General features: G+C 36.6%; 2 protein-coding genes, 1 long non-coding RNA gene and 8 other non-coding genes across 18 annotated transcripts; 9 read left to right on the top strand and 2 right to left on the bottom strand.

The window, feature by feature from the left end:
• On the top strand, positions 1-22,340 carry LOC126625733 (uncharacterized). Of its 8 annotated transcripts, none has more exons than XR_007624460.1 (6): positions 1-247; positions 386-489; positions 584-679; positions 773-867; positions 987-2,422; positions 21,267-22,340. It is a non-coding gene; the product is annotated as an uncharacterized LOC126625733 (long non-coding RNA). The 8 variants fall into 8 exon arrangements; XR_007624462.1 differs by lacking the exon at positions 21,267-22,340 and adding an exon at positions 3,848-4,215; XR_007624459.1 differs by lacking the exon at positions 21,267-22,340 and adding an exon at positions 3,793-4,215.
• LOC126627586 (small nucleolar RNA U61) lies at positions 2,179-2,265 on the top strand. Its single transcript, XR_007625072.1, has one exon. It is a non-coding gene; the product is annotated as a small nucleolar RNA U61 (small nucleolar RNA).
• Positions 2,347-2,433, top strand: LOC126627590 (small nucleolar RNA snoR14). The gene has a single exon (XR_007625075.1). It is a non-coding gene; the product is annotated as a small nucleolar RNA snoR14 (small nucleolar RNA).
• On the top strand, positions 2,525-2,620 carry LOC126627580 (small nucleolar RNA Z101). The gene has a single exon (XR_007625065.1). It is a non-coding gene; the product is annotated as a small nucleolar RNA Z101 (small nucleolar RNA).
• LOC126627544 (small nucleolar RNA SNORD14) lies at positions 2,674-2,799 on the top strand. The gene has a single exon (XR_007625040.1). It is a non-coding gene; the product is annotated as a small nucleolar RNA SNORD14 (small nucleolar RNA).
• On the bottom strand, positions 7,352-9,025 carry LOC126625727 (probable 2-oxoglutarate-dependent dioxygenase AOP1.2). The gene is made up of 3 exons (XM_050294791.1): positions 8,673-9,025; positions 8,167-8,488; positions 7,352-7,961 (listed from the first exon to the last, which is right to left on the bottom strand). Exons 1-3 carry the CDS (start codon positions 9,008-9,010, stop codon positions 7,725-7,727), a joined length of 897 nt encoding a protein of 298 aa, XP_050150748.1. The 5' UTR covers positions 9,011-9,025; the 3' UTR covers positions 7,352-7,724.
• Positions 21,024-21,110, top strand: LOC126627587 (small nucleolar RNA U61). The gene has a single exon (XR_007625073.1). It is a non-coding gene; the product is annotated as a small nucleolar RNA U61 (small nucleolar RNA).
• On the top strand, positions 21,191-21,277 carry LOC126627588 (small nucleolar RNA snoR14). Its single transcript, XR_007625074.1, has one exon. It is a non-coding gene; the product is annotated as a small nucleolar RNA snoR14 (small nucleolar RNA).
• LOC126627579 (small nucleolar RNA Z101) lies at positions 21,368-21,463 on the top strand. The gene has a single exon (XR_007625064.1). It is a non-coding gene; the product is annotated as a small nucleolar RNA Z101 (small nucleolar RNA).
• On the top strand, positions 21,515-21,641 carry LOC126627545 (small nucleolar RNA SNORD14). Its single transcript, XR_007625041.1, has one exon. It is a non-coding gene; the product is annotated as a small nucleolar RNA SNORD14 (small nucleolar RNA).
• Positions 22,341-23,645: 1,305 nt separating the features above from the next.
• LOC126625726 (probable 2-oxoglutarate-dependent dioxygenase AOP1.2) lies at positions 23,646-25,306 on the bottom strand. Its single transcript, XM_050294790.1, has 3 exons — positions 24,903-25,306; positions 24,461-24,782; positions 23,646-24,255 (listed from the first exon to the last, which is right to left on the bottom strand). The coding sequence occupies exons 1-3, from the start codon at positions 25,238-25,240 to the stop codon at positions 24,019-24,021; spliced, it is 897 nt and encodes a 298-aa protein (XP_050150747.1). The 5' UTR covers positions 25,241-25,306; the 3' UTR covers positions 23,646-24,018.
• Positions 25,307-27,885: the final 2,579 nt, after the last annotated feature.

Below are 27,885 nucleotides of genomic sequence, written 5' to 3'. Positions count from 1 at the left end.
TGGCCCATCTCTCTCTAGAAAAGCTAAAAAGGCTTTTAATCCTTCTCAGTTCGGCATCCCTCTTCCTGCAAACCTTCCATTTTATTTTTCAGCCCTCTCTCGGATCTCTTCTCTGTTCTCTGAGACCCCATCCATGGTGGAGCGACACAGGCATGTCTGATTCCTCTATAATAGTGCTCTGGTCCGCAACACTGAGACCCAAACGAGCAGATCTAAAACAGGTCGTCCAAAAATCCTCCCTTTGCAGGTAAAAACTAAGCCATGCCATTTCTCCTTTTGTTCGTTCAAATGTAAAGATGTAGCTCCATTTCTGCTAACTTCATCACCAAGAGTAAAATGAAAATGATTGTGACTGATGCATTTGATTGTTCTATGTATGTCTCAGTTTCCTCGCAGATTGATGCATCCGTAGCCTTCCATAACCCAACAACAACGCACCTCCGTGAGTACCCCGCCGTGGTGGAAAATCGGAAAAACGGAAACCCAAAGGTAAAATCATCCTCCAATCTTGTGGTTTCATTGTCCAATTTATTTGTTGGAGAGATCTGGAACAAACACTAACACCTGCATGTGGTTTTATCAGTGTGAAGAGCCCTAATGGTTTCAAATCCGAGACAACAACACAAGAACACACCCTGAGTCAGCAGCTCAGCTCAACCAAGGATCTGCAAATGTTGAGGTAAAACCCGTAACCCTTTTGATGGATGAACGTTGATCTGATATTTGAATAATAAAACCACTACTGGGACTGAAAAAGGACACTCAAATCCAGCGTATAACCGAGAGAAAGCAAGCTTAAGCTGCCGGTCTAATGGTCCCAGAAGGCAAAATAAACAGCAAATGTCTTGGCCGCTGCAAATCATGAAGGTAAAGATCTCGTTCTGCTGCTTCTGCAGTCGCTAAACTCATCATTTTCATGTTCAACGACAGTTCCTTATAATGCCATAGTTAACCTGTATGTACTCATATTTTGGCTCTTTATGTAGGGGTATACGGATCCATGATAGAGCCAAGGAAATAGAAGTAAACACACAAGCTTAACGGATGAAAACAGCACAGGCCGCATGACCCAGATCGGTGCATCTGGGAGGTAAAATTCGAATCCCTCAACTTTACAAGGAATGGGGAAAGATGAATATACTAATACACTTCGTTTTCTCTTCAATATCAGTGATGAATACACTTCGTTTTCTCTTCAATATCAGTGATGAATACACTTCGTTTGCATCTTTCTTGATAATATTTCCCCACTTTCCCTTTAAAATATTTGAAAGCGCTGCTGATTTTGCGTTTGTATTTACTTTGTTAGGAATTGATATTAGGAGGTGTTAAATGGACCGTTGGAATTGGGTTTCGAGTCTCTGAGGGACATAATGAGATGGGTTATTGATAAAAGGGTTAGGAGGAGAAGGTGGACAAGAAACCAGTACATTGGATGCACAATATCAGTGATGAACACTTTTCCCTTTCTTTGTTTAGAAAAAATTTGAAAGAGCCACTGGTTTTGAAAGTGCTTAAATGCAAAGATTATTTGCAAAGTTTTGTTTAAATTTTTTGATGTTTAGATTTTTATTCCATAAAAATTGTGAGAGGTAATATATAATGATAGACAAAAAACTATGTTAAACAAGTTTGGATGGTTTAAATTATAGAATTATTTTGGTTGATGGTAGAGACGGTTTCAAATCCCGCGGCAGAGCGCGGGCATTCCTGCTAGTTTTTAATCTAAAACTGAAGAGGTGGTGGCAATCTTGTAAATAAACTAAAATGTGGTTCAAAATACTGTTCATTTATACGGTGCAATTTAAAAGCCTTCTTAAGACTAAAGTAATTTGAATCTGATTGCTCAATTTTCTCCAGAAATAAATGAAAATTTGAAAGTAAAAACAAAAATATTCATGGAGAAGCAGTCCGTTAAAGCGCAAGAAAATTATTTCTGCACCCTAATCCTGGTACCCAATGCAGCCCAACGTTTCAGCCCATAGGGTTTACAAAACTAGGGTTTTCTCATAGTCTATAAATTGCCTCTTTCACAACTGCCATCCCCAAATCGAAGCATCTGCTCACCTTCTCCTCCTCCTTCAAGTCCATAGCCGCTTCAACAACCCCCATCCACCCAATCCCCGTTTCCCTTCATAACTCATAATTTCTGTGTTTCCATGTAATTATCTGTAATGATGGCCTTGATGAAGCTCTTTGTGCCAAAGGCGGCAGCTTTCGAGCTACGTCGATGACGGTCACAACCCTCTAAGAAGTTCTGAGCCTCCTTTTATTCTATTGGTTTCATGTTTTAGTTTGTTTGATGATTTTTTAAGCTGTTTTAGGAACTGGTTTTGATCGAAGAAAGCGAGGTGACGATAGAAATTCATGTCTGTCAATCCACTGACTGGTAACAGTTTGATGTTACTGTGAATCCCGACAGGTTCCGATCGCTTTCTTTCTAAATTCCATCGCTTTTCACACTTCAAATTTCACTCCCACACACAACCCAACTTGTTTTTGTTATTTCTTTCTTTGAAAAGAATGTGGGCTGGTGATGAATCAAATTGGTATTTATGGGTAATTTGCGTCTGAATTTCATTGATGTTTTATCTATCACCTTGGAGAACTGATGCCCTTGTTCTTTCTGTTTTATAATCCGTGTCTTATAATTGTCTTATTTTGATAATTTATGGTCTATGATGAAAAATCCAAAGGCTTGTTTCTCAAGAACATTCGCAGTGGCCGCCTAAGAGCTTTCGCCTTTCGCCGGGCTTGAGAGCTTATGCTGCTTTTATCCTTCCTTGGATGTCTGAGACACAAAATCTTATTGTTTCTGTTTTGGTTGTGTTGGATCAATCATCTGCCCTGGCAAGAATGTCTTGGTGCAGTGTTAGCTAAATAAGCTTCATTTGCGATGGCAAATTTATGTAACAGTTATGTGTTATGGAATGATCGGTAGTGGAGACTTCTTATACATTAATGGAAATCAATAAAAAAACAGAGAGTTTGGAATCAAATCAGAAAAGCAACACTTACAAGGAGAATTTGGACAGAATGTGGTAAAGATGTTGAACTTCCAAAGACATTCGTTCATTTCTGCGTTTGAAGAGATCCCTAATTGCAGCAGAAACTTGTTGAGAATATGGATTAGTCGATTGTGAAGATTTATTCATACTTAGAGTACCAAAATGTTTCTGGTGTTACCGTAGAATTATGGATTATATTTATATCCAATAGTCAGGACATAACTTATTGCATGGGAAAGAGAGCAAAAGTGCAAAAATGTCATGTCTTAACTATTAGATATAAATATGGTACCTAATTCTATGGTAACATCAGAAATGTTTTGGGACTCAAGTATGAATAAGAAGTTTTCACTACTGAATATTTTATATTTTCATTAAGTTTTTGCTGCAATTAGGAATCTCTAAACACAAGAATGTATTAATGTTTTTGGAAGTTCAACATCTTTGCCACATTCTGTTCAAATTTTCCTTGTACGTGTTGCTTTTCTGATTTGATTTCAAACTGTTTTTTTTATTGATTTCCATCAATGTAATTTGCTATTTTTTTATTGATTCTTGGTAGGTGTTTCTCGTCTGATTTAATTTCAAATCCTTTGCGTTTTTTATTATTGATTTCTATCAATATAATTTCCTTTTTTTGTTGATTCTTATTTTTATTAGAGTAATGTTATTTATATCATGTTTTTGTACCACATTTTCATAAGATGGTATTTGATGTGGACAACCACATCATTTGAATTAATCAGATTTTTAAATTTAGTTCATTATTGCTTTGTTGAGCCAGAGAGATTGGAAGAAATGGCTCGAATTTAGTTCATTATTGCTTTGTTGAGCCAGAGAGAGATTGGAAGAAATGGCTTGAAGATTGCAAATGGACCTGTGAAATTGCCAATGCGCAAGTTTCCAGAGTTTCCTTTGACTGGTGTTCAAAGCACATGTTCCTGTCAACAGCAAGTGTTTTCATCGACGTAAAAAAGGTATGCCGCTGAGCCTTCCTACATTGAGAACCGACATGCACATCTGGGATGCAAATATTTGTCAGTATAGTAATTTGCAATATTATTACGATAACATTTGTGTTAGAATTTCTCCATTGACTGGTAACATTTATGTGTTACGATAAAAATTACATTCCTTTTGCATGGCAAATTCATGTGTCATGTGTCTGGTTTGTTATAATGGTAAATATTATGTGTTATGTTGTAAATGTGGAGTGGATGGCCTTTTGTTATGATATTAGATTCATTGATGAAAGACACAAAGCATGAGATTGTGGGTTTTGAGACACTATTTTTTTCCTATAAGGTTTGAACATTTGCTTGACATCCATTTATAGGCAATTGGATGGCAAATGGATGAGCTATAAAGACTCAAAATCCATTATCCCATGCTTTGATGATTCTACACTCATGTTATTCATAGATAAATTTAATATTATTAGATATTACCATCCGCATTTACACATTATTCAAGTTTTATTTGATTGAATAACATTTGCCTTTCTGATCTCACCTCCGAGCTCTGAAATGATTATGTGACAAAGGCCTTTTGATTTCCTTTACCAATTACCTTCCCCAACGGCTAGATGATGTGGCACAATCTAAATCATTTAATTTCCAGATCAAGGGTTCATGTTTTTCGGCATTAAAAAATTGAAAAAAAATTGTTATGTTGGGGCATGTGTCACAATCTAGACTGTTGGATTTCAATTTTTTTGTAATCCAACGGTCTAGAAGTTAATAAAAAAAATTTAAAAATTAAAAATTAAGTAAAAGTCTGAAAAATGTACCTTACCATTTTCTCTCATCTTACCCACGATTTGAATATTATCAATGATTCTAAATAGGTAAAGGCATGAGGGGCAACATAATTGATTATAAATCTTATGGAAATTTATCCACAAAAATATACTTTCGGATAGTGACATGGTGTGACATGATCGGTTAAAAATTCTATCTGAAACTAAAAATAAAATTGATTTTTATTGTTTTATAGAATAAAAATACTAATATTTTAATATGAATTGCATAGGCTATTCAGTATAGGTGGAGATGAAATAGACAATTACTGCTCATTAAAGGTAGATAGTATTCACTTAAGGGGATTGAATTGTCTATTGCCAAGGGGAGCGTTTACACATTGGAAGTGCTCTTATTGCTTGACTTCTCCACCGAGCTTGCCTTAAGCCCAATTGCCCGAGTGAGTTGGAGTGTTTTGGGAAAGGGAAGGGGGTGGATTGTGTTGCCTATCCCAACAACGGTAGAGTTGCTCTTAAAGTGGCTACCCTTCTTTCAGGTTGTATGAAGCGCAAGGCAATTCTTTGATCATTTACGGCCTTTGGTTATCTAATTGATGGACGTGTGCCCTATTGGAGCCACAGCCTTACTTATGTATGGCAAATGAGAATTCATTGATACAGAGCCAATATCAAAAGACTTATTGGAGGGTCCAGTGGCGGAGTTAAGATTTTCAAATAGTGAGATCATAATTTCGACAAAAAAACTTCAATGGATCAATTTGTCGAGCACCTGGTGGGCACTTGTCGATTCATGCCGACATTTGTCAAAAGCTTACACTTACGTATATCGACAACTACTATGATCAATAGAGGGTTATCAAGGACAACTGTACGAAATTGTCGAGTAATATTGAAGACTGCTAAAGTTGCCAACCGAGAAGATTTTGCATCTGGAAGTGGTTAAGCTGCTTCTACAAACATATTTTAATTCCACTAATTTTGATTAGGCTGCGGTCTTTCATCCAAGATACTGCCCTATTTTTTTCAATTTAAAAGTCTTTTCCCCTTCGCATGTTGGAGCTGCAAATAATGTGGAAATTTGTTGAGAAACTTTCAACTGAGCACAGGGATGGATGCTGTGCGGGTGACCATTTGAAGCTTACAGCTGGGAAATGCCTCAGTTTTCTGAAGAACCACATGCATTTTTTCACTACATTTTCTCCTCGAGGAACACACCATTTTATTTCTAGTAGAATACAAGGAATGAAAAAGGAAGTGGATCGCACATTACAATTAGGTATGTCGTAGTTGAACGATGAGGTATATCTCATACCCGAACTAGGTTTCATTTTCAAATAATTTTCATTCGTGATTTTTCCATTGACTCATTTTCAAATTATTTCAAACGATGAGGTATATCTCATACCCGAACGATGAGGTATATCTCAAAGAGATTTTTTTTCAATTTTTTTTTTGGGTGTTGGTACAGAGCCAATATCAAAAGACTTATTTAAGGGTTCCGTGACGGAGTCAAGATTTTCAAATAATGAGATCATAATTTCAACAACAAAAAACTTCAATGGACCAATTCATCGAGCACCTGGTGGGCACTTGTTGATTCATGCCGACATTTGTCAAAAGCTTACACTTACGTGTATCGACAAGTACTATGATCAATAGAGGCTTATCAAGGACAGCTATACGAAACTGATGAGTAATGTTGGAGACTGCTAAGGTTGTCAACTGAGAGAAGGTTTTGAATCTGAAAGTTGTTAAGCTGCGGTCTTTCATCCAAGACACTACCTTTTTTTTTTTTTAATTATTTAAAAAAAAAATTCAATTTAAAACTCTGTCCCCTCTACATGTTGGAGTTGCAAATAATGTGGAAATTTGTTGAGAAACTTTCAACTGAGCACAAGGATGGCTGCTGTGTGGGTGACCATTTGAAGCTTACAGCTGGGAAATGCCTCAGTTTTCTGAAGAACCACATGCATTTTTTCACTAGATTTTCTCCTCGAGGAACACAACATTTTATTTTCAGTAGAATACAAGGAATGAAAAAGGAAGTGGATCGCACGTTAATATTAGGTATGCCATAGTCGAACGATGAGGTATATCTCATACCCGAATTAGGTTTCATTTTCAAATAATTTTCATTCGTGATTTTTTCCATTATAAGTAAGAAAACATGCTTGTAAAAATAAAATTTGAGATTTTTTTTTTACTTTTTCTTTTGGGTGTTGGTACATAGCCAATATCAAAAAATTTATTGGAGGGTCTAATGGCGGAGTCAGGATTTTCAAATAATGAGATCATAATTTCGACAAAAAAACTTCAATAGACCAGTTCATTGAGCACCTGGTGGGCACTTGTCGATTCCCACCGACATTTGCCGAAAGCTTACACTTACGTATATCGACATTTATTATGATCAATGGAGGCTTATCGAGGGCAGTTGTACGAAACTATCGAGTAATGTTGAAGACTGCTAAGGTTGTCAACTGAGACATTTGTCGAGCAATTGGTTCGCACAATAAAGTGGCACGCAAGACAAGAGAAAAGGAAAATATGGATGACAAAAGAAAACATAATTAGTAGGAGGAGGTTGTTATGATTTAGTTTGCCATAACTATTTATAGGGGTGAAATACAAATACAGATTCAAATGTATATAGGAATTTTGAAGCTGTTGGGGTCATGGGCAACCAGTGACCCCAACATTGGCTCCGCCACTGAGAGAGTCTCACCGGCGTTCATCCAATAGGTGGACCCCTTGTACTCTGTCTTCCCTCCTTCCCCTTGAGTTCTATGTCTCATAGGAGAATCCGCACACAAGAATATCTCCTTGTTATTTCAACATTTACCCATAAACCTAGTACTGTTTTAGAAAAATAAAAGTAGAATAATAAAATACATGGAAGAAAATAGAAAGAGAAAACCATAGCGGGATTGACTTGGAGCGTTGGACCAAAGAAAATGTCAAATGGCACAATATGCCTTTGCCGCATACTCAGTTTCACCAGTATGTCTCTGTGCCATGAGGAACTCAACATGATTCAAAGGCTTATACAGTAACGGGTGGTCTTCGTCCACGAGCTCATTCGGTACGTGTATCACCCCTTTCTTGACAGAGAAGACACCAAATGTGTATCTTACGACATTTTCAGTCAAGGTCACTCTATGTCTACAAGGTCGGATTCTGTCATTGCTCCAAACCTAAGCCAATAAAAGAACACAAACATCCTTGTTGAAAAATAATTACTTGTATCGAAAACAACTAGTAATTGGTTACTAAAATATTAGTCAAAAAAATAAAAATGGAAAGCCAAATTTTGAAAACTCAAATAACTAATAGAAAAAGGTGAAAAAGAAACGGTTATCAAATTACTCGTGTTCAAAGGGTAAATAATATGTGACATACCTGAAATCCGTCAGCTGCTATGAATATAATGGATGAAGGTGGAGGATCAAAAAGCACCCACTCATCATCCTTTGTATTTATCTCCAGACCGTTGATATGGTTTTGATGGATTATGGTGGAGAAGTTCTTGTCCGTATGAATCTTTAAACCCACATCACTATCAAGTTTCTCGGGTTTCTCGTATCTAATCATTTTCAAATTGTAAAACATCAATCGAACGTGATCGTCGTGGTACTTCTCTACACCGTAGTTTTCAAACACCATTCTTGTCACAGTTTGATCTAATTCCGCCAGCACTTTTGCATAGAAGTCAGCACTCTCACTGGCCAACAAAGAACACATTATTAGTATAAATTGATGTATATGATCAATATAATACACACACACACACACACACACACACATATATATATATATATATATGTATGTATGTATGTATGTATGTATGTATGTATGTATGTATTGAGATCTATATGTTTGAGAAATGCAGAAGTGATCGATCATACCGAAATTGATCGTTTCCATCGGGCCAAATGAGATGTGTGAATTGTTGAACATCTTGAGGGTTTGTGCCGTTGATGATCCCGTAGGTTCGTTGCCCGGAATTAGAAGTTGCATAGAAGAAGGGCTTTTCAGGAGTACTGATTGGAAAATCAAACAAATCGTCAAATGTAGAGAAGAAGGTGTTGGCATGTTCCTTTGGAACTTTGTTGGGAAGAATTGCCGTGAAACAGCCGATATCTTCCAGTGCACGGCAGACATCTCTGCGTGCCGAGAGCCAAGAACTTGTCCCCGGCTTCAAGCAATCATCTTTCGAGAAATCTACCACTGGAATTTTGGCCATTGTTCTGCTAGCCTAGGAGGAGCAGGAGAGGCTTTATCTTTTGTGAGTTCTCTCAATGATGACGTATCTATCTATATATGCACAAACTGTGTAATGTGGTCAAACAATTGACTTTCCCCTAACGTATCACTCAAAAACAATGATCAACTTGCATGGATGAACAATAATTCTGACCCCATTTTTTTCAAACTATTAAGAGATTAAGAGTCTTAATTTATTTGAGGTGGGCAAATAGAATAAGCTAATGAGAACCGTTTGATTTAAATTGAGTGGTCGAGATATCCGAATTCGACTGAAACACAATAATTCAGAGAACATATTAATTGTCAATGAATGGGTACGTTTTCTGTCAAAATATTAATAAACTAATATAGTTCCAAAAAATTCCATATATGAGGATTTTTGAATAATACTACGTAGACTAAATTTACAAACTAAATAATATGTCATCAATAAAAAATAAGCACGGTAATCGATAATTAAGTAATAACCTAATCATCGGCTTCTATGTCATTTATTTTACAAAATGAAGTTACAAATTTAGTATTCCTTGTTATATTTTTTCAAAAAATGAACCAGCTTGTGACTTTGCCACGACAGTCCATCATTCAGAAGGCCGAAAAGACTCACATATATATTTCAATATCTTCTAACCACCATTTTGCAATTCACCATTGACAAAAATTAAACTCAAAACATACCATATGAAATACGAATCTAAAATCTACCCTCATTACCTTTTATTTTTAGAGACAAAGGAGACGACCGAGTGCGGCACTCTATTACACACCACAGAACAAGATCTGAATAGCACAGTTCAAGAAATTTTGACCTTTATTCTAACAATTTACCTGCACCTTGTGAACCATACTGACAAGAAGGTCTTTTGTCCATGGAGAAGGATTTTCTCTCTTCTTTTTTTCATCTTCTTCATTTCCTTCTTATTTGAACGGTCATGATTATGTAATATTAATATCTTGTACTAATTTTGTATAAAAAAAGAAATACAAAATAGAAAGTGTGAGAAGTGAAGATTGAAGGGGATTGAAAAAGGAAGAGAGTTAAATCAAACAAGAAAAGATAGCGGAAAAAGTGGAGAAAGTGGGGGAGGGTTCAAAAAGTAGGGACATGGATCACCTTCGAATCCCCCCTGCTAAGCAAACTGAGCAAAATATCTCATCATTCCATTTTCATCTTACCTTATTTTGCGTGACAATTTTTCAATATTTAAATTTATTTATGAGATATTTTGCTCAATTTGCTCAGGAGGGGTCCGGAGGTGATCCCAGTCCAAAAAGTAGGGCAGTGATAGGTGATGTGTCAGGGGAGTTTTTTTATACTGTAGCCCGTGGAGAACATTTTGTTCACTATCATAATTATAGTGTATGTTTATTATACATCTAAGCATCTAATACATGTTATTTCATTTAATTTTAGTTAATTTTCACTTTAAATATCACTGTTTCAATTAAAAAAAAAAAAAAAGTTAACCAAAATTAAGTTAAGAACACGTGACAAATGAATCAATATATTGTGAACATACACCATAACTTATGTCGATGAACAAAAATGCTCATGTGCATTCAGCAGGAATAATATGTTATATTACAAGGAAAACTAATGAAAAATCCTCAAAACTTTAATTTTAATAAAAAAGATAAAATAAAAATGTAAATAAATAGTATCAGGAATGACTTTTTAAGATAAAAACATCTTTAACATTAAAAGTAAATAGTACCAAAAATATTTGATTAAGATTCACTATAATATATCCTTAGTGGAGGACTCAAAGAAATGTGAATTTAAGAATGAATGCAGCTCCTCCTGATGCGAGGAAGTTCCTAATTCCTAGTGCTAGTGGAGGGACAGAGTCAGCCGAGTCCTTCTACTCTATACAACGATAATTCAATGCGTTCGCACGTATTAAGAAAGACAAAATAGGGGCACAGCATCATCAGTTCATAACTTTTATTAAAACTCTCATGTCACCCCCCAATTTTGTTAAAATTGTAATATTGGATTGTCTTGTTCCACCGTTGGTTTCAGCTTTGATCGGCAGAGCATCCAATGAAATTTAATATTAACAAAGACAAGACGTATGGATTATGTAATTCTTTGTTGTTTATTAATCTAATATGTCACAGTAATAAGGAATGTCACCAATCTTCAAATAAAGATAAAAACAAACTAAAACATTTGAAAATGAACTAGCAAACCTTGAGATAGAACAGACACCTCCCAAATTGGCTTCGGTGAACTAGAGTTTAGCCTAATTATGAGAGATGGTGGATTGCCCTTATAAATAGGGCATTTATCTTCAATTCACAATTTTTTGGGTTCTTACTGTTCTGCATCCCCTTAGTATATATTAGTGTAATATATCCCTTGTATATATATGTGGAGCAAAAAATAATCACAAGGTGACACGTGGATTTTTGGTAAAAAGGACAAAGTTACCACTGAGACACATCGGTTGTCCTACGCGCGAGCAGTGGACAATCATTCACCAACAGTGTCCAAAAAAGGTAACCAATTCCAAATTATCTCATCCATCCTCATCTTAAGTAATTACTTCATAACCTACAAATTATTCCATATAAATGGAGATTAATTGGTTAATTAATGCCTAATTAATCCATTAATCACCAATCTAATCACCCATTTCACACAAAAAACCTCTAAGGGCCGGCCACCTCCATTCCCTATATATAGCTCACCATTCTCTCCCAAAAGGGGACTTCCAACTCTTGCTAAAATTCTCTAGAATTCTCAAACACTTTTTCTCTCTAAATTCTAACTTTGGCATCGGATGTTCTTTGGCCAAAGCCCCCCCATTCATTGTGGGCGCATGAGGCTCTTGGCCTTGACCTAATGTGTTAATTATTTTGTAGGTGCAATTTTGTCCAAGATCAAGGAGGATGAAATTTGCATCCACAATATCCCCTTAGTATATATTATTCAACACACACCTTCCAGGGAGTTGTTGCAAAGAGATTACTTTGTTAATTAAAGAGAGAAAGAGACTAGTTTAGAATTAAGGAGGATCCAATGAAGCAAGAGAGGGAGAGAGACTAGTTCAGAAGTAAGGAAGATCCAATGAAGAGAGAGAGAGAGAGAGAGAGAGAGAGAGAGAGAGAAAGAGAGGGAGAGAGACTAGTTCAGAAGTAAGGAAGATCCAATGAAGAGAGAGAGAGAGAGAGAGAGAGAGAGAGAGAGAGAGAGAGAGAGAGTAGGAGAGTATAGTTGTGGAAAAGATCCACGCCGGATCCTTTTCCTAGGGATCATAGGGATCCCATAATCGTGATTGTTCATAGTACATCGTCCGGTCAGAAATCATTTTAAAATTTAAAATTAAATATAAATAGTACTAACGAAAACTGATCGCACGATTTACAATGAATGATCACAATTACGGGATCCCTATGATCCCTAGGAATCCTTTTCCTAAATGGGGCACATGGGATGATGGCTCCTTTACGCATTTTACGTACACGGTTGCGAGTATCTTAAGTTAGTTAGCACAATTTCTTTGAAGAAAGTCAAAAAAGGGGCACAGGGGATGGAGAGATTTTTTTAATGTGACTGGCATACGGAGTGGTACATCACGTGTTACTATACAAATAGTAGGATATGTGTGCTAAAAAGTTAATAACTTAAAAAAATAAAATTTCCCACCACTTACATAAAAACACGTGGTGTACCATTCGTGTTCCTGTCACAATGAAAAAATTCTCCCTTCAAAGGAATATTTGAAGAAAAATGCTGCAGTTTTCTTCTTGCAGCCAATTTCAACTCCATATTGCTGGAGATATCATGCGAGATCCTCCAAATATTTGGTACGAGTCATTTTTGTGCCTACTAAATGTTTTATGGAATGCATATTAGGCATATCTCGACATGCTGCTTTGGTACAAGTCTTTCTTTTTCGTCCCCAAAAATACATACAGCCATAATATACATTGTATAAAAAAGTCTAAAAATAAAATGTCAATTTTCATTAGATATTAAACCTATGAAAATAAGTATAAAAATGGAGAAAGTGAAGCGTTTATATATGATTAAATCATTGGAACATTTGGTAGGACCAAAAGAAGAAAATGATGGGGTACGATGCCAAAGCAAGGCAACATGTCCTCACCCTCACAGGTAGGCACAGATCCGAAAAGGAAGGAAAACTATGAATGAATAATTAATTTATTTATATAAAATGTGCTGTTGCACTTTCACCAATATTAATTTATTAAAAGAAATATCAAATATTTATTACACCAAATAAAAACTATCAGATATTTACGTGAGAAAAATAATTAGAGGGTATTTTTAATGTTAGAGGTGAAGGACATTGGGTGCTAATTTGTGTGAATTGTGAGAGAGTGACAGAGAGGAGGAGGAGGAATTGTTGTAAAATAATAAAGTCCACTCCTTTCGCTGTCGGTTTGGTCATATGACTATGATTCCCAAACACTGTTTTTTTGTATTGTTTGTTGGAATTTTGGAGTGATTACTACGGCAACAACTAGTCCTCCCTCCATTTATGGTTTTCAATTGAATTAGGCCGCTAATCATTTTCGAGGCCACACAATACCATCGCAGGCTGCGCGTTAAGGACATTAATACAGTCCAATTGTTAATATCATTTTTCGCCAATGCAGTATTCTCAAACTCAAGTGCAAGAAGATGAACACCTAAGCATAATTATAATGTACGTTTATTATACACCTAAGCATCTACCACATGTCATTTCATTTAATCTTAATTAACTTTCACATTAAGTATTACTATTTTAATTTAAAAGAAAAATAACCAAAACTAAGTCAAAAACACGTGACAGATGAATAGATATATAATGAACCATAACTTATGTCGATGAACAAAATTGCTCACTAGGCCGCATGTTTCTAGTGGTTTGAACGTCGGACACTATAATTTCGCTACACCGACACACTATGTGAACAGTGCACTAGAGCATTGAATTTTATTGAAAATGCTTTTTAGTCAAAATGGTCTCTGAGATTTGCATAACACATCAATTTGGTCCTTGAGATTGAAAATCAATAGAAATGGTCCTAAGATTGTCCACCATCCATTATTTTGGTCATTCCATTCAAAACTCCGTTAAGTTTTCCAGAGCTCTTGGTCAGAAGTTTGGGCAATTTTCAAAGCTTTGTAACTCAATCGTTTCGTAACCAAATTCAACCCATAATATATCAAAATGAAGATAGAAAAGTGTAGAATAAGATTATACCTATTTGGAATCCCAATGGTTGATGGATATGCCTGGAAAATAGCCTGAAAGGTGACTGGTCTGTGGGAAAACTGGAAAACTCGCTGGAAACTGGGTAAACTTGAAACATTCATAACTTCTTCAATACTCAACGAAATTGATTGATTCAAAAATAAAAATCATACTTCGCGACGAGACGAAGAGAATGGTACCTTTCTTCATGGATAAATCACAGTGGTTTGGCCGAAAAAATGGCTCGAAAGTGGCTAACTCGATGACCAAGACATCCACTTTCGAGCCTTTTTCGGCCAAAGCACGGCGAGTTAGCCTTCAACAAAGGTACCATTCTCTTTGTCTCGTCGAGAAGTATGATTTTTGTTTTTGAACCACTCTATTTCGCTAAGTATTGAAGAAGTTATGAATGTTTAAATTTACCCAGTTTCTGGCGAGTTTTATAATTTTTCTGCTGACCAGTCAACTTTCAGGCTATTTTTCAATCATCTCCAGAAACCATTGGGCTTCCAAATAGGTATCATCTTATTCTACACTTTCCTATCTTCATTTTGATATATTATGGGTCGAATTTGGTTAAGAAACGCCTGCGTTACAAAGCTTTGAAAATTGCCCAAACTTCCGGCCAAAAGCTCTTGGACATTTAACGAAGTTTTTAACCGAATGACCAAAATAATGGATGGTGAACAATCTCAGAGACCATTTTTATTGATTTTCAATCCGAATGACCAAGGTAATGTGTTATGCAAATCTCAGACATCATTTTGAATAAAAAGTCTATTGAAAATATGGACTATATTTATTTATACACTGGGCATCAAATGGTGAGCCGCCACACTATTCAAGGAGAAAAGTCAGCATCTGTTGAATAAGGCAGACAACCCATAAACTTAAGCATTGGCAACTTGACTAAACATTGCATTTATGATTAAAGCTTTATCTTTTCTTTTTAATTTTTGGAAGTTCCAATTTCCTTTTATAGGAGAGAAATAACATTAGATAAAGTCACTTCTAAGACCATCTTTAAAAGAAATGTTAAAAATATCATATAGATATATAACAGTAATAAATGACGTATCATTTACTTCAATGGAGATGTCAAAGATGACATGGAAAAGAAAGTTAAGCTGACATATTTAAGTATTATTTTATTATTTTTAAACCAACAACAACCCAACGTTTATTAATTTTGTTTAAAAAAACATAAATGAAGAAGTAAATTTTGGCATATCGGGTGGAAGGAAAATCTTGACAATATGTCAAATTACCAAGTCAGCCATCAAATTGAAATTGATGTTTTGAATTTGGCGTCTCCTTTGGAGGTACTTTGAAAGGTTTTTTGCCAGAGGCAGCAAGGTTCTGTTCAGACATGAAAATTATGATACATAAATCTCGTACTAGTAACAACATCTGCTAGAAAATTCTCTTCACTGTAGACATGGTTCCAAGTGATCTCATCAAAAGCCAAAGTGACACGCCCCGATCCTGATATTCCCTGAATACTAGGATAGGCAAGTGCTGGCCGACACTCGAAGGTGACAAAAGCCATTTATTGAGTGCAAATGCTACAAACAAGGGATAGATAAGACTTAGAAATATAAAAGAATAATGAATATGCATTTAAGGAACGTGTTCAAAGCATACAACTAACCAGAATACTAAAAGAAATCATATAAAATTGAATGAACAAAGGAGTAGGTCCTACACCAAGAGGACTCGAAGATGCCGCTGCGGAAGTGCCTTGACGCCGGGATTGTATGCCTCAATTCTAAGTCCTGAATGGGGGCGCAAAACAAAGGTGAGTGGACCAAGTTGATATATATATGTATAATAAAACAGTTATCAACATACTAACCCCCAAGTTTATATAAAGAAAACTACTAGCATAATAAGTGATGGGTTTACTGAAAACCCTGGCATGCCAAAAATATCTCAAAAGACATATCTCGAAAAAACATCGCAGAAATCAAAACATCAATCGTCTCACAGATCGTCTCGTAAGCGGGGTGTGCTGCCAGTAAGATCATTGAATAAATATAACTCTCGACCCTATGCCAGCACCGTGGTCTCTGCGCCTGTAGCCAGAGATTACCAACTCCTGGCCAAATGCATGCTCCATGTCCCTCAGCCCGTAGTTAGGGATTATTTCTCTCGGCTTATCTGCCAACACCAGATCCTCGCCCCAGGCGGCATAGTGTCCACTAGGTACGCACAAATAGTTATGCCTCTCATAAATAACCACTTCATAGTATAAAGTCATCCATCATCTATACTATAAAGAGGGGTTTCTAAAATATGTTCTAGCATCCTATCGTCATCCATCAGATAGTCTACCAATTCATGGTTTTTATAGAAAATACGATATATCAAACTATAGCTCAATATAGGCTAATAATTAATTCCTCACAAAAAACGAGACGATAAACAACATATTCCATAAACATGCTTAACATAAAATCAGTTCATAAACCCATAAGGCATGCTATTCATTTATGCAATTAAACTATAAAATTATGCAAATTTTAGAAGGGGTCCACTCACAGATACTCCGTAGCAGCAGAATTGTGCGAAAAAGGATTAGGGAAATCCCCGTTAGCAACTTCACCTAAGCACAAAAATGTACAATTTATCATACTACCCAACTATAAAATTTCAAGAAATGGAAATGGGTTTTGGGTTTGGATCCGGATTAGGGTTTAGGTTTAGGTTAAATAGGGTTAGGACCTATTGGGTTTTGGGTTTGAATAGTTTAGGAACAAAAAGGGTGGTTTGGGCTTAAGCCTAAACCTACACAACACACATACACACACGCCAGCACACACACACACACGGCACAACACACACATATACATGTGCACCACACACACTCACACACACACACCATATATGCACACACCCACACACTCGGCCCGCAGGCCTAAAAATCAAAAGGGTTGGGCTTAAACCCACTTGAATAAAACAGGTCCGAGGCACCTTTGGGCCTTTAAAACAATTAGCAGAAAATAAGAGGAAACAGGCTGGGTTTTAGGGTTCTGGGCTTGTCCAAATACGAGTTAAGGCTCACGGGTGGCCTGCTAGGTGATCGAGGAAGAACACCAGAAAGTTTGATCGGGATTCGTCCCGATTCCGATTTGGACCTAAAATTAAGTAAAAATAGGAAGTTAAATCATAAAAATGATGCTGAAAGAGAAGGGAAGCAAGATTTTACCACAAATAGACTCAAATGCGGTCAAGATTGGTCGGGTTTGTGTACGAGCTTCGACGGATTTTCTCGTTGGAGGTTTATGAGGTTTCGTCGTTCCTACAGCAACAAGAGATAGAGAGAACTACAGAGGTTCTGATGATGACGATGGTTGTGTCTTCCTCGAGCAGGGAATGCAGCTGGGTGCAAGTGGGTGTGTGTGTGTATGTGTATGTGTCTCGATGAAAGAGGGAAAGAAGAGAGAAGGGAGAGAAAGCATAAACATAAAGAAGAAGAAGAAGAAGAAGAAGAAGTCACGAGGGCGGGGGGAACAGAGAGAGAGATATAAGGTTTGTTAGGGTGCTGCCACGTGGCAGTTTGAGGGAGTTTAGGAATCTAGATAAAGGGTCCAGATTTAGTCAAGCTAGGGAACCAAAATGATAAATTCAATAAAACTTTGGGAAATTATAAAAATACATATAAATTCGAGGGTGGGGTTTAACACAAAGCCAACCATTTGATATCTTCTAAAATGTTCCTCAGACGCCAAAGAGTAGAACAAACTCCTTTTATGGCATCAATGACCAGCTTCGAGTTTGGTAAGGCTATCTCCATTGGAGATGGCTATAGGTTATAGGCTAAAATCCAGCCCAAAATGCTCCAAAATTCAACCTAATGGAGGGCTGAGCCAAAAAAAAAGGGACCCACAAGGCCAAGCTTTAGCCCTTTGGCCATCATGCTGGGCATTTTTAGCCAATCAGATAGCCTGTTTATTTTTTAAAGCCGAAATTTAAAAAAAAATTAATTTTTTTTCCTATAAATACCTAAGTGATTTCTACATCATTTCTCACATCCTTTTCATAAACACCCATCCCTTACCTCTTCCAATAATCTAAATTCAAAATTTTCAATATTTTTTCAAATGACCATATCTTCAACCAAAGAATAAGAAATCCGGAGGCTTATTCACTTAGTGATAAGTGACACTCAAAATATGTTCGAAAACCTTATTTTAATATGGTAGTTTAAATCAATTAACCAATAAAAATAAAGAACAAACTTAAAATAATAAATTATTGAGAGGGCTAAAATAGCCCTCTTTGGTTGGAAATGGTATATAAATATGGATTTACATTGTTCATTAGAAAGGTTGGAGATTCTACACAAGTTTTTCTACTAAAGGACCTAAAACCAAGTCTAATGGTTTACTTATGGCTTATAATTTAAGACTAACTCTAACTTAGAGTTCAGTGGGATAATGATACAAGTGTTTGTATGCTTTTATGAGAGATGTCCAACGAATGACGTGATCGAAAACTCTTGACAAGTCTTTCTCAATCTAAGGACCTCAGGTACCAACTGACTATCAATCAAAGACGGTCTCTCATGTCCTCCAGTGTAAGGGTGGGGGGTTCCTTGTGGGTAGATAGGATGATGCTGGTGTCCTTCTTGAAGGCGTCTTCTTATGTCATGTTTATCTTTGTGTTCATGGTTTCTTGGTTGACCGACAAGCTTTATGTTTGTTTGTTTGGCCTTGTGCCCTGGTTTCTTCCATGAATCCACCTTTCAACCAAAAAAAAAAAGTACTAGCTGATTGTCAATTGGGGTCAAGTGTTGGAGAGAAAACAGTGTTTGGCCTTGTGCCCTGGTTTCTTCTTTGATTCTTTTGCTAAAATAGGTCACTTCATCAGCTTTCTCGACGAAGTGAAGTGTTACTTTCATGTTACTTTTAAAGTTCGGCACACAATCATTATTGAACTTCATAACAATTGGCATAACCTTGTCTTTAGGTTATAGAATCCAAGGCCGCGGTGTGGAAGCTAAAAGATTACCGGTTTAACATGAGAGAGAAGGGGTATGTATGATTGCATGACATTCTTGGCTGGATGATTTGGGCTTTCCTAGGGTGATAGCAAGGCTTCTAATGGTTGGGATCTTTAATGGAAGGCTGTAGGAATTTCTAAGGTAGCATGGATGATGATTCTTGAGGCTTGGAGTATGTTTCTAGGCTAAATGGAGCTTTCTAGGTTTACTTCATGGGTGGTGCTTCTTGACTTTGTCTCTCTGCGTTCTCTTTATGCCCCTTTAATGGTTTCTCTCTCTCATTTTGTAAATGAAGGGTTATTCTCTAGACTTCAAAGGAATCTCCCTTTGTGGCTTGGTATTCCCCTTCATTTCTCTCTAACCCCCCAACTGTTTCCCTTTTGGTGTAAGGTAAATACATTGTTAAAACCTGTAACTTGCTTCTTCCTGAGATGCGGCTTTCCCAGGCCAGCCTTTCGCAAACACTACTTTTGGTAACGCGTCTTATGACTTTTGCGTGTTGGTTATCTGTGCAAGCTAGGAAGGGAAAATTAACAGTAAATGCCTGACTTACTGGGTTTAGCATACATTTAATGTAGGAATCTAGTTTAGTCTTAACTAAGAGGGTTAGCTTGCTAGGGAAATAGGTAAACTAGGCTAGTTATCTCTCAATGCTTGCCTGCATGAAATGCAAAGGATATGGCTTGGATCCTAGGCCCCCAAGCAGCCTAAAGTCTTCCATAACCTCAATTTTAGGTAGGCCTAATAACCTTTCGTAACCATCCGCACCACAATTCAGTTAGCAAGCTTCGAGTATGTGATTTGGGCTTAGCATGAATAGTGACTAGCACGAGGAAGCTTGGCGTCATGAATAGGCATGAGCATTGCGTGATTTGTATAAATATCCAATTTAATTATCATGGTGTGGCATGTTCGTACATATATTTCCTTATCGATCCCGCACATTGGCATGTGTTTGGGCTTAAGTGAAGGTTTTATATGAAAATTGGGCCTTGAAAATTGGTTGGGTTGGTGTGTAACATTTTTGGGCCTCAACAAATTGAAGTAAAAAACTTCGACATGACTATTTTTTTTTGGGGCCTCAACAAATTGAAGTAAAATATTTCGACATGACTCTAATTTTTTGCTTCACCTCATTTCATATCCTCCTTAATACAATTTCTTTCATTCCAATTACATATTAGTAAATAAGCCAATAAAAAACTTTCATCTGAAGAAAATAATTAAATATGCTTTACTATTTGAAGAATAAAAAATTAATCCTCCATGCCTGCAACCTTAACCGTAATGCTTTAATCTCTACCGATCTAACGGTCTGAAACTTGGGTAGAAAATATGGTGTCATGGAACAACACTTCTTGATAAGTATTTTGTTTTATTTGATTTGATTTTAATTTAATTTTAAAAGACTTTAGATACAGTTTGAATCTGATTGCTGAATTTTCTCCATAAATAAATGAAAATTTGAAAGTAAAAACAAAAATATTCATGAAGCAGCAGCCCGTTAAAGCCCAAGAAAATTATTTCTGCACCCTAATCCTGGTACCCAATGCAGCCCAACGTTTCAGCCCATAGGGTTTACAAAACTAGGGTTTTCTCATGGAGTCCATAAATTGCCTCTTCCGCAACAACTCTCCCCAAATCGAAGCATCTGCTCACCTCCTCCTCCTCCTTCAAGTCCATAGCCGCTTCAACATCCCGCCTCCACCCAATCCCCGTTTCCCTTCATAACTCCTAATTTCTGTGTGTTTCCATTTAATTCTCTGTAATGATGGCCTTGATGAAGCTCTTTGTGCCAAAGGCGGCAGCTTTTGAGCTCCGTCGATGACGGTCACAACCCTCTAAGAAGTTCTGAGCGTCCTTTAATTCTATTGGTTTCATGTTTTAGTTTGTTTTATGATTTTTTAGCTGTTTTAGGAACTGGGTTTGATCGAAGAAAGCGAGGTGACGATAGAAATTCATGTCTGTCAATCCACTGACTGGTAACAGTTTGATGTTACTGTGAATCCCGACAGGTTCCGATCGCTTTCTTTCTAAATTCCATCGCTTTTCACACTTCAAATTTCACTCCCACACACAACCCCACTCGTTTTGTTATTTCTTTGCTTGAAAAGAATGTGGGCAGGTGATGAATCAAATTGGTATTTATGGGTAATTTGCGTCTGAATTTCATTGATGTTTTATCAATCACCTTGGAGAACTGATGCCCTTGTTCTTTCTTTTTTACATTTCTTGTCTTATTTTGTTAAATTTGATAATTTATGGTCTGTGATGATAAATCCAAAGGCTTGTTTCTCAAGAACATTCGCAGTGGCCGCCTAAGAGCTTTCGCCTTTCGCCGGGCTTGAGAGCTTATGCTGCTTTTTTTCCTTCCTTGGATGTCTGAGACACAAAATCTGATTGTTTCTGTTTTGATTGTGTTGCTAATCTAATGGAGTGTATTGCTAGCTACATTGTATTGCTAATCTAGTGCAGTGTATTGCTAATCTAATGTGGATGGTTTCATATAATAATTTTGGATTTATCATGGAAAATATCAAAGCATTATCATTGTTTTATATGGTTTTCATTTTTTCTCATCACTTTTAGACCATATGCAATGGGGTGGCTTAACACTTAAACTTTATGCTCTCCCTGCATTTTCAATAATTTGGTTTTCAATAATGTGCAATGTTGTGGGTTCAAGCATAAAAAATTAAACATAAGTAATAAGTTTTTATTTTTATTTTTATTAAAACTAATTTGGATGTTTAAAAATTGGTTTTGTTCAAATTTGGGGTCTCACTGGTGTTGCTCTTTCTCTATGACCAAGTACTTTCAACGACCCTCGTAAGTATGACACAGCCTATTTTTACTTTCCAAACACTCTTAATTTTGTAATCGAAATTATAAGTTTTGAAATCATATACTTGACAATTTTATAGGCGCATTTTGCGAGATTGGTATATTGTATGGTTTGGAACGCAACGGAAGAATCCGAGCAAATAAGGATAAGCCTCCTACGGCCAATTAGATTGTTATTATGTTTACTCACTTGTCTTATTTGTTAATATTCTTACGCTTATTCAATTAGATTGTTATTATGTTTATTCACTTGTCTTATTTTCTCATCCATTATATATTTATATATATACACACACACATATATTCTTTAATTATAAAGTGGGTGAGAAAATAAGATAGGTGGGTGGACATAACAATACTTTTTAATTATTAAGTTCGATGGTGCAATTGTATAGGTTAATCTAATACTAAGACTTAAGCAACATTCCTCCAATCCAGGCTAGGACTTTGGTTGCTTGAAATATGCCCAAAAATTGCTTAGGAAAATTTGAAATATATTAATTAAGTTCGGAATACAATTTTTATCGCCCTATGATATTCCAAGGTTTGGGCCACATTTGAAAGACACCACATTTCAATATTTTCAACGATTCTAAACAGGTAAAGACATGAGGTGCTACAGAATTGGTTAAAAATCTTATTGAAATTTACCCACAAAAATCATACTTTTGGATACTGAAATGTGGCATGACGTGATCGGTTAAAAATCCTATCCGAAATTAAAAATAAAATTATTTTTTATTGTTTTCTAAAATAAAAAATACTAATATTTTAATGTGAATTGCATAGGCTATTTAGTATATGTGGAGATACAATAGGCAATTACTGTTCATTAAGGGCAGTTACTATTCAATTAAGGGGATTGAATTGCCTATTGCCAAGGGGAGCCTTTACACACTGGACGTGCTCTTATTGCTTGACTTCTCCATCGGACTCATCTTAAGCCCAATTGCCTGAGTGAATTTGAGTGTTTTGGGGAAGGGGAGGGAGTGGATTGGGTTGCCTAACCCCAATGCAATGAGCAACGGTGAAGTTGCTCTTAGAGTGGCTACCTTTCTTTCAGGTTGAATCAAGCGCAAGGCCATTATTTGATCATTTACGGCCTTTGGCTATTTAATTGATGGATGTGTGCCCTATTGAAGCCATGGCCTTACTTCTTAGTTATGTATGGCAAATGAGAATCCATTGATACAGAGACAATATCAAAAGACTTATTGGAGGGTCTAATGGCGGGGTTAAGATTTTCAAATAATGAGATCATAATTTCGACAAAAAAATTTCAATGGACCAGTTCATCGAGCACCTGATGGGCACTTGTCGATTATTGCCGACATTTGCCAAAAGCTTACACTTACCTATATCGACAACTACTATGATCAATAGAGGCTTATCGAGGGTAGCTATACGAAACTATCGAGTGATGTTGAAGACTGCTAAGGTTGTCAACTGAGACATTTGTCGAGCAATTGGTTCGCACAATAAAGTGGCACGCAAGACAAGAGAAAAGGAAAATATGGATGACAAAAGAAAACATAATTAGTAGGAGGAGGTTGTTATGATTTAGTTTGCCATAACTATTTATAGGGGTGAAATACAAATACAGATTCAAATGTATATAGGAATTTTGAAGCTGTTGGGGTCATGGGCAACCAGTGACCCCAACATTGGCTCCGCCACTGAGAGAGTCTCACCGGCGTTCATCCATTAGGTGGACCCCTTGTACTCTGTCTTCCCTCCTTCCCCTTGAGTTCTATGTCTCATAGGAGAATCCGCACACAAGAATATCTCCTTGTTATTTCAACATTTACCCATAAACCTAGTACTGTTTTAGAAAAATAAAAGTAGAATAATAAAATACATGGAAGAAAATAGAAAGAGAAAACCATAGCGGGATTGACTTGGAGCGTTGGACCAAAGAAAATGTCAAATGGCACAATATGCCTTTGCCGCATACTCAGTTTCACCAGTATGTCTCTGTGCCATGAGGAACTCAACATGATTCAAAGGCTTATACAGTAACGGGTGGTCTTCGTCCACGAGCTCATTCGGTATGTGTATCACCCCTTTCTTGACAGAGAAGACACCAAATGTGTATCTTACGACATTTTCAGTCAAGGTCACTCTATGTCTACAAGGTCGGATTCTGTCATTGCTCCAAACCTAAGCCAATAAAAGAACACAAACGTCCTTGCTGAAAAATAATTACTCGTATCATAAACAACTAGTAATTGGTTGCTAAAATATTTGTCAAAAAAATAAAAATGGAAAGCCAAATTTTGAAAACTCAAATAACTAATAGAAAAAGGTGAAAAAGAAACGGTTATCAAATTACTCGTGTTCAAAGGGTAAATAATATGTGACATACCTGAAATCCGTCGGCTGCTATGAATATTATGGATGAAGGTGGAGGATCAAAAAGCACCCACTCATCATCCTTTGTATTTATCTCCAGACCGTTGATATGGTTTTGATGGATTATGGTGGAGAAGTTCTTGTCCGTATGAATCTTTAAACCTACATCACTATCAAGTTTCTCGGGTTTCTCGTATCTAATCATTCTCAAATCGTAAAACATCGATCGAACGTGATCGTCGTGGTACTTCTCTACACCGTAGTTTTCAAACACCATTCTTGTCACAGTTTGATCTAATTCCGACAGCACTTTTGCATAAAAGTCAGCACTCTCACTGGGTAACAAAGAACATATTATTTGTATAAATTGATGTATATGATCAATATAATATGTATGTATGTATGTATGTATTAAGATCTATATGTTTGAGAAATGCAGAAGTGATCGATCATACCTAAATTGATCATTTCCATCGGGCCAAATGAGATGTGTGAATTGTTGAACATCTTGAGGGTTTGTGCCGTTGATGATCCCGTAGGTTCGTTGCCCGGAATTAGAAGTTGCATAGAAGAAAGGCTTTTCAGGAGTACTGGTTGGAAAATCAAACAAGTCGTCAAATGTAGAGAAGAAGGTGTTGGCAAGTTCCTTTGGAACTTTGTTGGGAAGAATTGCCGTGAAACAGCCGATATCTTCCAGTGCACGGCAAACGTCTTTGCGTGCCGAGAGCCAAGAACTTGTCCCCGGCTTCAAGCAGTCATCTTTCGAGAAATCTACCACTGGAATTTTGGCCATTGTTCTGTTGGCCTACGAGGGGCAGGAGAGGCTTTATCTTTTGTGAGTTCTGAGTGATGATGGATCTATCTATATATACATGAACTGTGTTACGTGGTTAAACAGTGGACTTTCCCCTAATCGATCACACAAAATAATGTTCAACTTGCATGGACGAACAATAATTTTGACCCATTTTTTCAAGCAATTAAGAATTGTATTATTATTTGAAAGTGACTTCGCTCATCAATGCTCATCAATGAATGAGTCTAGATCATCTTCGGATCTCTGTGTTCAGAGCTCAAGGATTCAAAGATTCGAGTGGTTGAAGAGAGAAAAAAAAGATTCAGACTCTTGACTTGTGTGAGGTGGGTTAGTAAAATAGATTAATGAGAACCGCATGATTTAAAATGAGTGGTCCGGATATCCGGATGCGTTGACTCTAGACAAAAAAGTTCGGAGAGGATCTTAATTCCCACATAATGGTTACATCTTTTGTCAAAATATTAATAAACTAGTATAGTTCCAAAAAAATGCCACATATGAGGACTTTTGATTAATGCAAGGTAGACTAAATTTGTAAATTAAATGATGTGTCATCTGTAAATAATAAGTACGGTAATCGACATTTAAGTAATAATCAAATCGTGGACTTCCATGTCATTAAGTTTACAAAATTAAGTTTACAAATTTGGTCTTCCTTGTTATATTTTTTCAAAAGGAGACCAACTAGTGGCTTCGCCACGGTAGTTCACTATTCGAGGACCGGAAAGACTCATATAAATATTTCAGTCTCCCCTAACCACCATTGTGCTATTCACCAGCGTTAAGAATTAAATTTAGAACATATCGTATAAAGAACGAACCTGAAATTCATCACCAACATCACTCTTTATTTTTAAACACAAAGGAGACGACCAAGTACTGCACTCTATTACAGACCACAGAACCAAGATCTGAATAGCACGGTTTCACGAAAGTTTGACCTTTATTTTAACAATTTGCCTGCACCTTGTGAACCATACTGACAAGAAGGTCTTTTGTCCAGGCACCGGCCAAAACCGAAAGAAAGGTGGGAGGGTTCAAAAATTAGGGCAGTGATGGGTGGTGGGTCATGGGAGATTTTCTAGTGTATCCGTAGAGAGTATATTTGCTCACCGTCATCCTATAGCCCAAGTTCACCATATATCTAACTATCTGTAATTTCACGTTATCAAAAATTAAACGAATGACACATAATAGAAGAATAAGTATATAATAAGCATGCATCATAATTTATGACGGTGAACAATAATGCTCGCTAAGCTGTAGGTTTCTAGTGGTCCAGACGCCGGACACTAATTTCTCTACACCGACAGTGTGTGAACGGTGCGAGAGCATTAAATTTTATTGAAAATATGAACCATTTAGAGTCATACATAGGACATCAAACAGTGAGCCCCCGCACTATTGATAGAGAAAAGTCAGCATCTGTTGAAAAAGGCAAAACACCCATAAACTTCAGCATTGGCAACTTTGACTAAACCATTGCTTTTATGATGACAGCCTCTCTTTTTTTTTTTTTTTTTTTTTTTTTTTTTTTTTTAGATTTTTGGAAATTCCAGTTTCTTTTAGGAAAATATAGGGTAATACTAAGGAGATAAAAACTTTTAAACTAAATTTATAAATCAAATGATGTAATGGTTGGTCATTGGATTACTAGTTAAATATTGATTAATGTGCTTATTTGATATTAGTAACACATCATTTGGTTTACAAATTTAGTTTAATATTTTGATATCCCTAGCATTATCCAAATGAATAACATTAGATAAAGTCACTCATATTACAATCAGTATCAATACAGTCAAATAACAAAGTCTTTCTTATAGACGTGGTTCCAAGTGATCACATCAAAAGCTGAAGCCAACCGTATGATATCTTCTAAAATGTTCCTCAGACGCCAAGGAGTAGAACAAACACCTTTTATAGCATCGATGACCAGCTTCGAGTTTGGTAAACATGATCCTATTTGTTACTGTCGTTCCAATTTTCGGAGGCGTCCCCGAGGTGCGTTCATGTTGGTTCATATACTCGTTTCATTACCAAACCATTTTTATGAAAAATTTCATTAAAGTAAAATGCCAAATTCAAGATGTATAGCATTTGTTACCTGTAACACAAAATCTCTTGTGCGCCAGCTTGGTGTGTCGAGCATATCTAATGCATGCAAGCTAGTTTAGGTAAAAATGCTGTACATGATAAAATTCAATTTTTAATGGGACATATCTAGTTTATGCTAAACTCGCCCAGGGCCCTCCAAGGAGCCAGTTTAGCCCCGAATCTTGCCGATGGCCCTTGAAGGGTCAACTTAGGAACAAACCAGTAGCTAATGAAAATTAGTCACCCAACACTTTTTAACCTCTAATCTCTCATATCGTTAGAGCAACAAAATTGTGAGATGGCTGAATTTCATAAATAATGATACTTTGAGAGGTCAAATAAAACCTCCAACCCCTAACCCATGTCGTTTCCACTAGACTTGCTCCTATGTACTAGCCACCCAGGCCCATAACGAGGATATGGGTCTTCAAGAAGGATATGGCTCTTCAAGAAGGAGAAGGATCCTTATCCGGATGATTCAGAAATCATGTCCGTTCATCGTACATCGTACGGTTAGTTTTTTT

Source organism: Malus sylvestris, chromosome 6 (genome assembly GCF_916048215.2).
Source record: "Malus sylvestris chromosome 6, drMalSylv7.2, whole genome shotgun sequence".
Classification (NCBI taxonomy): domain Eukaryota; kingdom Viridiplantae; phylum Streptophyta; class Magnoliopsida; order Rosales; family Rosaceae; genus Malus; species Malus sylvestris.
Note: the sequence above shows the minus strand (reverse complement) of the source record. Positions and strands in the feature narration are given on the sequence as shown.